Consider the following 16,033-nt stretch of genomic DNA (forward strand, 5'->3'; position numbering starts at 1 on the left):
CAAAAGAGAATCAAATTGCCATATGCTGGTAAATACTGATTTCCATCTGAATTCGCTACAAACATCGGCATGTAGAACAAGCTAACAGACACGGGGGAGTAGCTCTGCATGTAGAACAGGCTAACAGACACAGGGGAGTAGCTCTGCATGTAGAACAGGATAACAGACACAGAGTAGAACAGGCTAACAGACACAGAGTAGAACAGGCTAACAGACACAGGGGAGTAGCTCTGCTGCATGTAACAGGCTAACAGACACAGGGGGGTAGCTCTGCATGTAGAACAGGCTAACAGACACAGGGGAGTAGCTCTGCTGCATGTAACAGGCTAACAGACACAGGGGGGTAGCTCTGCATGTAGAACAGGCTAACAGACACAGGGGAGTAGCTCTGCATGTAGAACAGGCTAACAGACACAGAGGAGTACTGTAGCTCTGCTGCTGTTGAAGCACCCGATACGGTCCCCCCGAAGTTTCCTTTATGCCACTGTTTTGAAGTTATCCGGTACCCGACTAGAGCTTCTGTGTAAAGACCTTGGGGGGGAAACACGAATTCCATTCTTCCATTCCTATTCATCTGCTCTCTGGGCATGCAGTCAGTGTACCTTATTAGTGGTGTTCACATGGAAATGCCGAAAACGGTAAAGTGTATAAACGGTAACGTTTTGTATTATTTTGGCCATGCAGCCACGCAACAACGCCGTTTTAGGTGCCCGAAAAAGCACTTTTTGGTTCCAGAGTGGGATTTTTTTTACCGTGTGGAAAGGCAAACAATACTTTCATAGTTTCAGAAAACACTGATGTCACAGACCTAACGAAACAGTCCCCACACCACCCCTCCTTACCTACACTGCGCATTGTTAACACATCTAAGAGGATCGTTGCGCATTGTTAACACAGCTAAGAGGATCATTGGAGCACCACTCCCCTCCCTGCAGGACATTTACACCACCCGCCTCACCCGCAAAGCACTAATGATTGTCAAGGACACAACCCACCCTGCACACAAACTGTTCAGCCTCCTGCCCTTTGGAAAGAGGTACAGGAGCCTCCGCTCCCGCACCACCAGACTTGCAAGTAGCTTCATCCACCAAGCAATCAGGATGCTGAACACTCTACCCACTCTCCCATCACTGACAGCCCCCCCACCCACAAGCCAGCCAGGAACCTAGGAACCTAGGATCCTGTCTACCCTAACCCCCCACCCCCCCAGGACCGCCCTGTGGAACTGCACTGTGACTGCGCAGCCTAACGTGTTGCTGCTTCATATCAAGCCTGATATACTTAAAATGACTGCATATCAATGTAAATATACAGTACACACAAGCACAAGTTAAACTTCATGTAAATGTTATCAATGTTATTTATCACTCTGCCACAATGCTGCTGCTACTACTACTCTGTCAGAAGATTACGCTAGGACTATGTAAATATAGAACACAACTATCTCTATTTTTTTATATATGTTCTATATTTCTATATTTTGATATATGTTCTATATTTCAGTCTCGCACTTTAATGTCTGTATGTGGTATGTCTGTATATTTTTTATTTTTTATGGCTATGTCTATGTCTAAAGTATGTCTATGTCTGCATGGGAAAGTAAGAAACGAAATTTCAATTCTTTGTATGACCAGTGCATGTAAAGAAATTGACAATAAAGCCCACTTGACTTGACTTGACTTGACTTGACTACATGGCAGAACATCCCAAACAATCAGATTCGGTCAGTTAGTTTGTCACATTAAAATGTTTTATTTTCCCATCATGATTTCTGTGCAAGCAGCATCAGCCTTTTGAAGCAAACTAAGAAGCACACCGGTTAGGCTATAACATTAGCCTACTGCAAGGCCAGGGTTGCCTACTTCTATCGTGCAGTGATGGGCCAGCTAAGCTACAAGCTACTCTATTAAATGAGAAATCTGGCGATTTTCCATATAGATCTCCATTTCTCGAGGTCACCAACTACTGTTGGTAGGAAAAAAACCCGAAAACAATCAGTTTTACCTAGCTCGACATTTCCAGGCTGCTACAGTGCTACACTCTGGGAGCATGTTCATGAGCTCCCATGTTCATGCCCCAGAATCTATCTAAAATAAATAAGTTTACATAGCTTAAACTGTATGTTTCTTTCGTCCCCATGCCTGTTTCATTAGTCATGGAGAGACGAATGAAACAAAATGTACGTTTGACTTCTGCTTAAATAACTCCTGAATGGTTTTGTTCAGAGCTGAAAATGCAACTGTATTTGACAGACAGATGTAGGTTGCTAGTGACAAAATATTAGCTTTCAATGTGGTACGATGTCTTTGTACATGACGTTTAATTAAAAAGTGGTTCTAGACGGCCGCATGCTTCTAGTCTCTATGGTTCTAGGCAGCTGGACGCTTCTTTCCTATACGGTTCTAGGCAGCTGCATGCTTCTAATCTCTATGGTTCTAGGCAGCGGCATGCTTCTTTCTTATATGGTTCTAGGCAGTTGCATGCTTCTAGTCTCTATGGTTCTAGGCAGCTGCATTCTTCTTTCCTCTATGGTTCTAGGTGGCTGCATGTTCTAGTCTCTATGGTTCTAGGCAGCTGCATGCTTCTAATCTATAGTTCTAGGCAGCTGCATGCTTCTAGTTTATATGGTTCTAGACAGCTGCATGCTTAGTATGGTTCTAGGTAGCTGCGATGAGTCTTTATTGATGCTATGGAAACGCCTGGTCTAAACTTCTAAAGCACTCTAATGTTATGAATTGTTGAAATGCTTTATAGATACAAAGACTTACTCTAAAGTACCCTAGTTCTTGGTTTTATAAGATTCTCCTATTTTAAAAAAAAAAGTAATCAATTGTGCCAGTGTTCTGTGACAGATAAGGCAGAGCCAGCTATCCCCTCTGTGACGTGGATTTATACTTGTCTTTAACCATTTGTCTCCCCCTGACAGTGATCGTTAGACCTGGCCAGGGAAGCGAGTTGTGCACTCACACACATCTGTCTCCAAATGAAACGCGCTGACGTTACAATCTGAACTCTTCAATACTCCTGCTACAGTTGACACAGTCCAACTCAATTTGAGTAAGTGTCACAAAGTTGTGTAACTCTGTTGTCCAGGGTATGATGGCCCGACAACACACAACCCGACAGCTCACTTACACACTGGTCCTACACAACCCAGCAGCTCACCTACACACTGGCCATACCATGTGCAATGTGTGTGTGTGTGTGTCTAGGGTATGATGGCCCCACAACCCCACAGCTCACCTACACACTGGCCATACCATGTGCAATGTGTGTGTGTGTGTGTCTAGGGTATGATGGCCCCACAACCCCACAGCTCACCTACACACTGGCCCCAACCCCACAGCTCACACACTGGCCCTACGTAGTGCAGATTTGAAAGTAAGACCTGCCATGTACAATGTGTGTGTGTGTGTGTGTGTGTGTGTGTGTGTGTGTGTGTGTATGCCAGCTTGGCGGAGCCCTGTGACAGGTCACTTCCCTGTAGCTACTGAAGCTTTCCGTAATGGCCTGACCCCAACACTAAGGTGTATGGAACACTCAGAATAAACACATCACCAAATATGACTCCACATTTTTATGACTCTCTCTCTCTCTCACACACACACACACACCATGTCTAGAGGTAGACCAGCATGCACACTTGTAAATTTATCAACCAAGGAGATGATTAAGCACTGACCAGCAGGTACATTTGCTACCTCCTCCTACACACACACACACACACACACACACACACACACACACACGCACACGCACACGCACACGCACACACAGTACACACGCACACTCACACACACACACATTCCACCTTATGACAGCTGCAATGGTTGACTTGCTGCCTACTGAGTCTTGACATCTGTGATCTGCCTCCACACACAGCAAAGCAGAGACTCTAGAGAAAGGAAAGCAATTATCTCCCCACAGCATGTGTGTGTGTGTGTGTGTCTGTGAGAAAGAGAGAGAGAGAGAGTGTGTGTGTGTGTGTAGTCCCTGATCACCCAGCCACAAGCCATGAGATCAATCAGGGATTCATTACATCCAGGCAAAACAATGGGGCCTGCTCAAAAGAACACACAACACACACACACACACACACACACACACACACACACACACACACACACACACACACACACACACACACACACACACTCACACACACAAACACATACAGACTCACACACACACATCAAAGTTTACAAACAAATAGTGCACACCTAACTTCCATCACCCTTTCAGCACTGACCAATTACTGATGCACAGGCACTGCTCTGTACACTAACACATAGTGTACAAAAAAACCCTAGGACTGTCGCCAGTACACACACACAGACACACACACACACACACACACACACACACACACACACACACGCACACGAGAGAGAGAGTTCTACAACTACAAATACATTGATGAACTAGACACAACCTAAACTCTTCAATGTAATACACACGTTTAACACATTTGTGCACACACACACGTTTAACACATTTGTGCACAACACATTTGTGTACACACACACGTTTAACACATTTGTGTACACACACACGTTTAACACATTTGTGCACACACACATGTTTAACACATTTGTGTACACACACGTTTAACACATTTGTGCACACACACACACGTTTAACACATTTGTGTACACACACACGTTTAACACATTTGTGTACACACACACGTTTGAGAATTTGGGTTTAATCCTACAGTACATATAACATAAACATAGTAGTAGACACAAGATAAAAACAAACACAAGGCTCACTAGGAACACACACACACACGCACACACACACACGCACACACACACACACCAGAGCAACAACAGACATCGATAAAAACTCCACATGATTGTCCAATGCACCATCACACACACCGCAGGTAATCACAGAAGCATAAACACGAACACACGCACACAGACACACACACACACACACACACACACACACACACACACACACACACACACGCCTCCTCCCTGTCGTCGGCTGTGTGGATCGATGGTGGGTAATTGGTATCACAGGGAGCAGGCACTCAGGCTGAGCAGGAGTACCTCTGCCGCGACAAGGAACAAATGAGGGGTCAGAGGTCATCAACAGGGGTGGGCAGAGACAAGGGGTCGACAGGAAGAGTGGGAGGACACACACACATACACACACACACTTTGGTGTTGGACGGCTGGTCCCTTTAGTTTGGTACCCATGACACATCAAAGCAGCCGCTACACTCTGACTTCACAATGACCCACAGATGTCAAGTAGGGACCTAGAAACACACACACACACACACACACAGAGAGACCCACACACACACACACACACAGAGACCCACACACACACACACACACAGAGACCCACACACACACACACATGAGGGTGATGAGAGCGGATGCTTAAAGGATCAATCGAGTGAAAGAGGAGAGTGAAAAAAAGCATCACTACACCTCACATCTGGCATCATTCTACCTGATCCTCCCCGGCTCCGGGCCAGCTCTGGGCCATCCTCAGGCCGCATCCAGCCCAGAACTGTGTACCATTGGATACCTCAGGGCCAGACCTGTGCCATTACTATGCCATACGATACCTCAGGGCCAGACCTGTGCCATTACTATGCCATACGATACCTCAGGGCCAGACCTGTGCCATAACTATACTAGTTGACATTGCATGGTCAGACCCATACCATAGCTATACCATTAGATATCTCAAGGTCAGACCCATGTCATAACTAGGCCATAGGATATTTCAAGGGCAGAACCATCCCATATCTATGCCATAGGATATCTCAGGGTCAGACCTGTGTCAAAATTAGACCCCTGAGGGCTAAAAAAGGCTAACAACGCAGTGCTGTACCAAGTTCAAGCCTTTTCTTATGAGCATACAGCTCAGCGGAAACCATCGGACTACTGAAGGAGGCATAGCTTTTCTTCTGTGCTACACATGGCCTCAGTAGGCTAAAGAGAAAGAGTATTACCTGATTCCTGCACAGCGGAGAGCAATGCAGCATTCCCATTATGTTCAAAATAGTCCAAATAACAATAGCTCATGGAAGCTATTGCTGAATCTTACAAAAAGTCATGACAGGTTTGAATATGAATGACTGATGAGGTAGTCTATCAGTACAGAGCTCTTTAATATGCCATCTATGTCAGTATGACCGCATTAGCATCTTCATTGGCAGTCATTAAAACTGACTAACAAATTCTACCCTAACGAATTACACCTCTGAAATTACTAGTTAGTAGAAGGCTAAAACAACAGAAACACAGTACTAGCTTGAACCTGTGCTGAAAGAATGATTTTTCACAATTAAATGATGAATAGACCAGAACCACTCAGGGATCCACATATGGAATCCAACTCAATGGATACAACCTGTTGGCAGATTTTTGATCTTTGGAAATCATTAAGAGAAGGTGTGTGAATATGAATTTATCTAACCTCATGCGTGGTTTAATTCTTGTTGGATGTGTAGCGTGTTGTGTGTTCGGTAGCTCCATTCTGCGGAGTGCGTAGCGTTGTGCACAGCGGGAAGTTTTATAACTTCTGACAAGTGACACTCCGCGGCGGCGCGGGAGGCCTTGGCAACTTGGCTCGTCTCTGTTGGCAGCGCGTGAAAAGAAACACGTTTGCCAGGAGTTCATCACTCTTCCTTAATCCCCTCAATGAAATGTGGGTTTCATCTCCTCTTGTTGGGCTCTGACAGGCATGCGCCCACCCCAATTTAGCCCCCGCGCGGGGGTCTCGAGCCTAGCCATCCGCCGCTGAGTTTGATCTCCGCCCGCGTGCGCGCTCTCAATGGAACGCTTGATTTGGTCTAATCTGCGACGTGTGCCAAGACTGTCAACAGCCTCGGCGCGAGAGAGGCCGCGCGCCGGGAGCTCACTGAAATATTTATTATACTCCGGCCATGTGTCGGGCCATTTAGTCCAATCTTGGACATTTAGGGGGTATCTGGCGTGCGTGGGCAGGCTTTTTTTCTAGAGGTTCTTAAGTTTAATTTAATGAAAGGGCTGGTGTCCCCAGTGCTTACTGGACACCAGTTAATTGGATTAGTCTGCTCGCTGCGGATGTGCATCCAGCAATTACTGATAATGAGTTTTTTTCTTTCTTCTCTTTTCGTCGAAATACATTAAATGCTTCATCTGGACAAACGGCTGAGGGACTCTCGTGTAGCCTACACTAAACATGGTTTTAGTATTTGTAAACTATATAAGCGACTATAAATAATTATTTGTAAGATTATGCACGTGATGGTTGTGGCTGGTTAACATGTAGTTTAATGTGAAAATTATTTCTGAGGTTTTGAATATTGGTATTCCAATAGCGACGTGTGACTAGCAAATAGATCTTAAATAAATCAAGTGTTGTTAAATGTATAAATGTAACTTTTGTTTCGACAGTCTCTCTCCCCCTCTGTGTGTGTGTGTGTGTGTGTCTGCAGCTTCGCGCTGGGCCGGCGGACAGGCACAGAGAGTGCGCTCACAGATCAGCGAGACGGATCTAATCCACTTTTGATGAGCTCCGTTAATAGACTTCCTGCTGCCGCTATCAAAGGGGCTCGCCCCGGTGCCTTTCTCGCACACGACCCTCACCACGCCCCTTCAAAAGCCACACGCTCGCAACCTTCGCCATAAATACGCCAGGCCGGGGCCACAAAAACTTTCAGCGAGACTTTGGAGTTCAATCACCAAACACCGTCCCAAAATGCCTCGACGCAGACCCCCGTGCGCTCCGTGCGTATTACGACAGACGGATGCAACTCTTCTGAAGAGTTCGCATCCTGCTGTGGTCTCACACGGATCACCGCCTATACAGACTCTGGTAGAGGGCAGCTGGACGGAGGTTCGGACCACGGAGAGGGCGCACTGTGAACCGTGCGCTCTCGTGGAGCTCAGGCTACCGGGACTCCGCTACGTCGACCAGGACCAGAGCGCGGTGGCCAGAGCCAAGAGACGGCGGCGGCTGGCGGCAAATGCGCGCGAGAGACGAAGGATGCTTGGGCTGAATGTGGCATTCGACCGACTGCGCAGCGTCATCCCGAACATGGAGAGCGAGCGGAAGCTGTCCAAATCAGAGACACTGCAGATGGCACAGATCTACATCGCCACACTCAGCGAGCTTCTGCAGGACGAGGGTTGTCAGCCAGATTTCGGTTACACGCGCATCGCCGTGACAACGGAGCAGGTGGATGCGCAGCGCGCCGAGCCATCATCCTGCGATTCCGCAGCAGAGGACACTGAACTGTCCGAACCCGACACGCGCAATGACGTTCCTGGGCGCGCGGCTAGCCCGGGACAGTCTGATGATGAACATAAGCTCGAGCTGAAAGAGTTGATGAACTTTTGGGAGAGAACGAGTGGAACAAAATGATCACAAAACAGTGTGTACAAAGCGCTTTTTTATTTCAATTATGTAATGCCTATTTCTATGAAGGGAAACTTATTTTTCTACTTGTTCATTTAGTTTATCATTATGACTAGTTTCCCAGTCAAGTAGAGGGAACCAGAGATTAATAAATATATTCTATATGTATAGAAGTTTCTTGTTGGTGTTTTCCCACCCCTAAAGCAACAGATAATAGATTAAAAAAAAAAAAAAATGTTTTTAAAAAAAAACACAACCACCCTCAAAAGTAGCAACTTTTATTCGAGTTAAAGGTATTTACAAGTAACCAAAGACATTTGGAAATTGGTACAAAGGAGGTGGTCCAGTGGGTTTCTGATATAGCTTTACATCTCAGTTCAGAGAAAACAAGTGAGAAATGCTGTAGAAAAGAAAAAAAAAAATGGTTGGATTCAGAAAACAAGTCTACTTGTTCTAGTTTTGTCTTTCGAGAGCCAGTATTTACACGGTGTTATGTACACTGGTAGGTCGGTCCCATTCATGTCCGTTCATCACCAAAACCTCTTGTAAACGTTTTATCAGAGCGAAGATGACAAGATGGTAAAAGGACAGGGGGGAAAAAAGGGCACTGATCCATCCCCACACACACACACACACACGCACCTCCATTATCAATCAAAACAAATGGAGGTGTGAACAGGGAAAACGACTGTGGCGTTGCATGGCAGAAACAGAACAAAAATCTCTACAAATAACAATGCAAATAACAATGCAAAAGAAACACATTCTTCAGATTTCATGACAAGAACACAGAACAGCTTATGCATTTCTGACCTGCACACACGCGCACAGTCAACCATACAGTACAAACACACAAAAAAAGCTCTTCAACCTTCACACAAACAAACTGATAAACAAAGGTGGTGTATGTGTGTTTGTACTTTGATTGGTGTAAGTGGGTGATCCAGGATGAAAAAACCATTCAGAGTGGTGGAGTTGAAGCTCAGAGCCCTGTCAGTGTGTGACGCATCTAAAGAGATCCATTGAGTGGTGGAGTTGAAGCTCAGAGCCCTGTCAGTGTGTGACGCATCTAAAGGGAAGCACCACTGGACACGTGTAGGATGGGGGAAAAACCTCTGGAATAACACAGTGTGCGCGTGCGCATACACACACACACACACACACAAACACACAGCGAGTAATGAAAGACCTGTTGCAACGTCATGTCTGGAGGGAGGTCTGGCAACACACACAGACACAAAAAACAAGTATGGCACCTTTTTCAGTGAACAAGTGTGCACACGTCACTGTGCCGATCTGTACACCTTGCAACCACACACACACACACACACACACACACACACACACACACGGAACTGGGGTGGGGTGAGAGACAGCTTAAGGATCAGAGCTTCGGGCAAACACACACACATTTACTACAAGATCCAAGCACAGATCTTAAACTCTAGAGACTCTAAAGCACAGGGCATGCTGGGAAAATGGCACACAGCGTAGAAAACAGAGGGAATTCTGGGAAAATGGCGAACGTGGCGGAAAACACTTGAGACAGCCTGGTGAGCTCTGGACAAGTACACAAGGGAATTGAGCAAGTGTGTGTGTGTGTTTCTGTGTGAGAGAACAGGACTGTGTGTGTGTGTGTGGGTTTGTGTGCAGAAGCTAGCCCTGAGCAGGAAAGATTTGGTTGTTGGGAAAGCTCATCTTCATACAGACAATGGAAAGGGAGGATATTTTTGGGGCAGTGTTGAACACACACACACACACACACACACGCACACACACACACGCACACACACACACGCACACACAGAGGGGGTGCAGTCCATGAGGGATCACTGTAGAGGAATCCTGATCTGACTCAGGTAACAGATTGTTCCATTCAGTGGATAATCAAAAACCAAAAACAAAAGCTGACCAGGTGAGCAGAGAGGAGGTGAGGAGAAGAGAGAGGGATGAGAGAGGAGGTGAAGAGAGGGATGAGAGGAGGTGAGGAGAAGAGAGAGGGATGAGAGAGGAGGTGAAGAGAGGGATGAGAGGAGGTGAAGAGAAGAGGGGAGAGGGATGAGAGAGGAGGTGAGGAGAAGAGAGGATGAGAGGAGGAGAGGAGAAGAGAGAAGAGAGGGGGATGAGAGAGGAGCGAAGAGAAGGAGAGATGGATGACAGAGGAGGTGAGAGGAGGTAAGAAGAGAAGAGAAGATGAGAGGAGGTGAGAAGAAGAGAGGATGAGAGAGAAGGTGAGAGGAGAAGAGAGGGATGAGAGAGGAGGTGAGGAGGAGAAGAGAGGATAAGTAGATTCTGTGACTGGCTTTCCTTTGAGCTTTTTAGATTTTTGAAGAATAACAAACTTTTTTTTTTTTTCTTTTAGATTATTTTTTTGTTGCAAAAGTTCATGTTTTACAAGATATTTTTAGTCATTCATTGAGGCTGAGGTCAACGTAAAAGAGTCTTGGCATCATGAAGATGAGGTTGTGTGTGTGTGTGTGTGTGTGTGTGTGTGTGTGTGTGTGTGTGTGTGCGTGTGAGAGAGCAAGACAATGTGTGTGTGTGTGTGTGTGTTTGTTAGGGCATCAGCCCAAGAAGTTCTGCAGCATCCTCGTCATTGGCCAGTCTGGTGAGACGGGCCGAGCGGAACCAAGCCGGCCGGTCCACACTGGGTCTTGACACACACACACACACACACACACACACACACACACTAACAGTGCTCCAGGTAGTCAATGACCCGAGAGATAGACTTCTGTCCTGCTGTGGCACCATCACACTGAGAGATAGAGAGAGAGAGAGAGGGGGGGAGAGAGGGAGAGAGAGAAAGAACAGAACAGAGAAAGGGGTAGAAACAAAAACATCAGATGCTGGTTGCTTGTTTATGTACGACTTGCATTGTGTCTGTGAGGAAGCATTTTTATCCCATTCACACACTCACATCTCCTCCTCTCTCCTTCACACACACTGCTAGTAAATCTTAAGAGTTCTGGTACTTACTGTAAGGTTCATGAAATTTAAGAATTTCTTCAGCATTTCGGTCATGATGGAGAAATCGCCTTTGGGCAGGTTCTCTCTCACAGTAGTAACATTCATCTGGAAAACACACACACACACACACACACGTAAGTTCATCAACAGCAAACCCATAAGTCTGGACTTACACTGCCAGTCAAACTCAGCTCTTTAGAATTTAATCCTTCACCTCCACAACAAAAGCACTTTCATTATGTACAGGGGGGATAAGTCACGAGAAGTTTGCTATTTACAGCAGCAGAGTAAAATATAAATACATCTCGACTCTAGAGGGAGCTCTACAGTCACCAAAAACACCTAAACCTGCATAGCGTAGCAGCCATTTCCCAAAACAACACAATGTGCTGGTACTGTGTGTGTGTGTGCTTACTGGACTCTGACATAGACAGCCCAGTAGCAGTGCAGAATGTGTGTGTACTTACTGGACTCTCCTGACATAGACAGCCCAGTAGCAGTGCAGTGTAAGAGGCCACGATGCTGTCCTCCATGTGCTTCCCAGCATGTTGAAGAGCTAGATAGAGATAGAGAGAGACAGAGACAGAGACAGAGACAGAGACAGAGACAGAGAGAGAGAGAGAGAGAGAGAGAGAGAGAGAGAGAGAGAGAGAGAGAGAGAGAGAGAGAGAGAGAGAGAGAGAGAGAGAGAGGAGTTCTTTTATTTATATTTTTCATTTTGTCGCATTATATGCACACGCACACACCCATTTAACAATATTCACAGTCATGCCAAAAAAGCGTATTGAATTGAAACATATATGGATGAGGGGACAAGGAGAAACGCTCCCCTATTTACAGGCCTGCATGTGTGTGTGTGAATATGTATGTGTGTGAAACAGAATCTGAAAGCAAATGGATATTTGCATGGGTCAACGTGAGGACTGAAATAAGCACAAGGTGTGGGGCTGCACATCTAAAGTAATTATTTATTTATGTGTGCGTGTGTGTGTGTGTGTGTGTGTGTGTGTGTGTGTGTGTGTGTGTGTGTATGCATGAATAAGGGTGTGTGTGTGTGTGTGTTACATCTCAAGTAGGATATATATTGTGCGTGAGTCGGTAGGACTGCAACATTTAACCAATTGTTCTGGTTGTCAAATATGAATAGCTTGCCATAGCCAGACTGGAATTCCTATCAGAAGTTGAGTCAGGTAGCATGCCATTTGATTTGATTATGGAGCGTGCAACCCATGCAGGGAAAAAAAATGCTTCTGCACGCAGTTGAATAGACCAAACCAATCAGAGCACCAAAATATAGGAGGACCAAAGGGAGAACAGCAAAAACGTCCGTCTTCAACAAATGCCTTCATTGCTGTTTTTTGCAGTGTCTTGTGTGTGTGCTGCAGGGTTTAAAATTGCCACCCACCATGCGCCATATGGGAGTAAAAATCTTCCCTGGCGAGTGAAATAAATCAGATCATCCAACCCTGGCAGGTTGAGGACACTAGTCTACTGCACTGTAAACTTGCAGCACTATAACGGAGACTTTATATGGTTACACTTTACTTAACAGTATCGACATAAGAGTGACACGACACTGTCATGAACGTGTCATAAACAAGTCATAAACGTTTATGACATAACGCTTCTGTCATTAACCATCATTTGTTTTTTGTCATAACAAGTTAGGGTTAGAGGTTAGGATTAGAGTTCATGTGTCATAATAGTGTCATGTGTTCATGACAGTGTCATGTCACTCTTATGTCGATACTGTACTAGAAGTAAAGTGTTACCCTTTATATGGACTCTGTGTACATCACATAAGTTGATAGACTACGTCATAACAGAGACTTTATTTGGACTTTGTGTAAATCACATAAGTTGATAAACTACGTTTTGCAATTCTTTGAATGAGCCTCACTGTCTACTGTCGTTATAGCTTCAAGCTAACCCTGATGTTGTACAGGTTTAGTTTTTTTTGCTGTGGAAACCATGGGATAGATTAGTTAGAGCAAGCTAGCAATATCAATGCTAATGTTAGTCAGCAGATTCACGTGATGCCATTAGGCGAATGCATTTATTCAGGAGAACTCAACGTTCAAGTCAATGTCAATGAAGAAGTCAATAACGTCTGGGTATTTTCGGGGAATTGTAATCACGTCATTTAGCAAGTTACAGGTTTTGAACATGGTATCATCTGAGTGTTCTGACTAGCAGGTGTTTTATCAGAGGAAGAAGAAATATTGCACTAAATTGGAGAAACGATGCTAGTACGCTAGTCTGATTTAAAGTGTGTGCAGTTATGCCTGATATTTTGGGAAATTCATCATGTTTATCCCGTTAGTTACACATGCCAAGTTTAGACATTACATTTCGTATTACCTGACAGTCAGTGCTAATGTCAGCAGGCATATGCGCGTGGAGAAAGAAACATTACCGCACTACATCAGAGAAACGAGGGACTAACATATGCAAACTGAACTCAGAACAAAAAGATCAAAGACAGGGCAGCAACATGGATTTAGATTAGTTATAGATTAGTTTTTTTCTGTTGTTCACCCACCATTGCCAGACAAACCAAAAAGTAAATTACTTTACTAAAAAACCTGTTGTGTGTGTGTGTGTGTGTGTACCTTTGTTAAGGTCCAGCTCCTCCTCTTCCTCCTCCTTCTTCTTGTCGTTCTCCTTGGTGGCGTTGTTGTCGTTGTTGTCATTGCTGTTGTCGGCGGCGACCCACTGGATCTCCCCGTCGTTCTCCTGCCACTCCCCACTCTGGTCCTGCGGCTTGGGCGCCTCGCTGATGAGGTCATCAGTCTGCGCCTCCGCCAGTATAGCAGCCTGCTCCCTCTGCAGGAACAACTGTAAACACAAGCGCGGGCGGGCGCGGGCGCACACACACACGTGTTAGGCAATTAGAAACAACCATTTGGAACATCCAGAGGCGCGCGCGCACACACACACACACACTCTACCTGTACTAAAGCGGCGATGGCACTGAGTGGGGTGTCTGTGGCAAGCTCCTCCTTCTCTCCGACTAACACGGACGTGAAGGGGGCGTGGCCATCCATCTGCATCTCCACTAGGCAGTGGCGGTTACGGGCGCTGTACTCCACCAGGTTAATGAGCAGACCCAGGCCCTACACACACACACACACACACACACACACAATATATACAAAAACAGGTTAATGAGCAGACCCAGGCCCTACACACACACACACACACACACACACACACACACACAATATATACAAAAACAGGTTAATGAGCAGACCCAGGCCCTACACACACACACACACAATATATACAAAAACAGGTTAATGAGCAGACCCAGGCCCTACACACACACACACACACACACAATATATACAAAAACAGGTTAATGAGCAGACCCAGGCCCTACACACACACACACACACACAATATATACAAAAACAGGTTAATGAGCAGACCCAGGCCCTACACACACACACATACAATATATACAAAAACAGGTTAATGAGCAGACCCAGGCCCTACACACACACACAATATATACAACAACAGGTTAATGAGCAGACCCAGGCCCTACACACACACACACACACACAATATATACAAAAACAGGTTAATGAGCAGACCCAGGCCCTACACACACACACACACACACACACACACACACACACACACAATATATATACAAAAACAGGTTAATGAGCAGACCCAGGCCCTACACACACACGCACATACATACAATAAAAACAGGTTAATGAGCAGACCCAGGCCCTACACACACACACAATATATATACAACAACAGGTTAATGAGCAGACCCAGGCCCTACACACACACACACACACATACAATATATACAAAAACAGGTTAATGAGCAGACCCAGGCCCTACACACACACACACACACACACACACACACACACACACACACACACAATCTATCAATCTATACAAAAACAGGTTAATGAGCAGACCCAGGCCCTACACACACACACACACACACACACACACACACACACACGCAATATATACAAAAACAGGTTAATGAGCAGACCCAGGCCCTACACACACACACACACACACACACACATACAATATATACAAAAACAGGTTACTGAGCAGAGCCAGGCCCTACACCTACACACACACACACACACACACAATATATACAAAAACAGGTCAATGAGCAGACCCAGGCCCTACACACACACACACACACACACACACATACAATATATACAAAAACAGGTTAATGAGCAGACCCAGGCCCTACACACTAGTGCTGGGCGGTATGACCAAAAATGTATATCACGGTATTTTTCAAAAATCTTACGGTTTCACAGTATATGACGGTATTTTTTTCCATGCATAATCAGATGTTCACAGCATTTTCTACAGGTTGAGAGAGGAATTGCTGCAGTACATTGACTAAGGATGGTCTATGTTACTGTCATGATGTAGAATAACTCCACACTAGTGATAATGCAGTTTTGCAGGGCCCCAGAAAATGATGCTGTTTACAAAGAGCCACTCATGATTCTAATGCATCCGAATGCAAAGACAATTGCAGTCAAAATACAGAACTTTTACTGTGCAAATTTCACAAACATCTTGTATAAAACCAATACAAAAAGTAGGGCAACTTGCAATAATAATACTTTTTTGAAAATTATACAATTTAAAATAAAACCTCTCTGCTTACTCTGTCAAATAGGCC

The 16,033-nt window shown here is 45.2% G+C and overlaps 2 protein-coding genes across 3 annotated transcripts in view; one reads left to right on the forward strand and one right to left on the reverse strand.

Annotated features, from left to right (window-relative positions):
• Positions 1-7,693: 7,693 nt before the first annotated feature.
• Positions 7,694-8,812, forward strand: atoh1c (atonal bHLH transcription factor 1c). Its single transcript, XM_042086001.1, has one exon. The coding sequence runs from the start codon at positions 7,714-7,716 to the stop codon at positions 8,377-8,379; it is 666 nt and encodes a 221-aa protein (XP_041941935.1). The 5' UTR covers positions 7,694-7,713; the 3' UTR covers positions 8,380-8,812.
• A 183-nt stretch (positions 8,813-8,995) lies between these two features.
• Positions 8,996-16,033, reverse strand: part of waplb (WAPL cohesin release factor b) — a 44,616-nt gene continuing 37,578 nt past the window's right edge. Inside the window, exons 16-21 of one of the 2 annotated variants that reach the window (XM_042086000.1) lie at positions 14,295-14,459; positions 13,956-14,181; positions 11,811-11,899; positions 11,353-11,448; positions 11,033-11,131; positions 8,996-9,015 (exon numbers count right to left, since the gene is read on the reverse strand). In XM_042086000.1, the coding sequence (XP_041941934.1) occupies positions 11,066-11,131; positions 11,353-11,448; positions 11,811-11,899; positions 13,956-14,181; positions 14,295-14,459 (642 nt within the window). In that variant the 3' untranslated portion in view covers positions 8,996-9,015; positions 11,033-11,065. Of the gene's footprint in view, positions 9,016-10,729; positions 11,132-11,352; positions 11,449-11,810; positions 11,900-13,955; positions 14,182-14,294; positions 14,460-16,033 lie in introns of those variants that run through there. The other variant, XM_042085999.1, reaches the window with a different exon arrangement.

This window comes from Alosa sapidissima, chromosome 3 (genome assembly GCF_018492685.1).
Source record: "Alosa sapidissima isolate fAloSap1 chromosome 3, fAloSap1.pri, whole genome shotgun sequence".
Lineage (NCBI taxonomy): Eukaryota > Metazoa > Chordata > Actinopteri > Clupeiformes > Clupeidae > Alosa > Alosa sapidissima.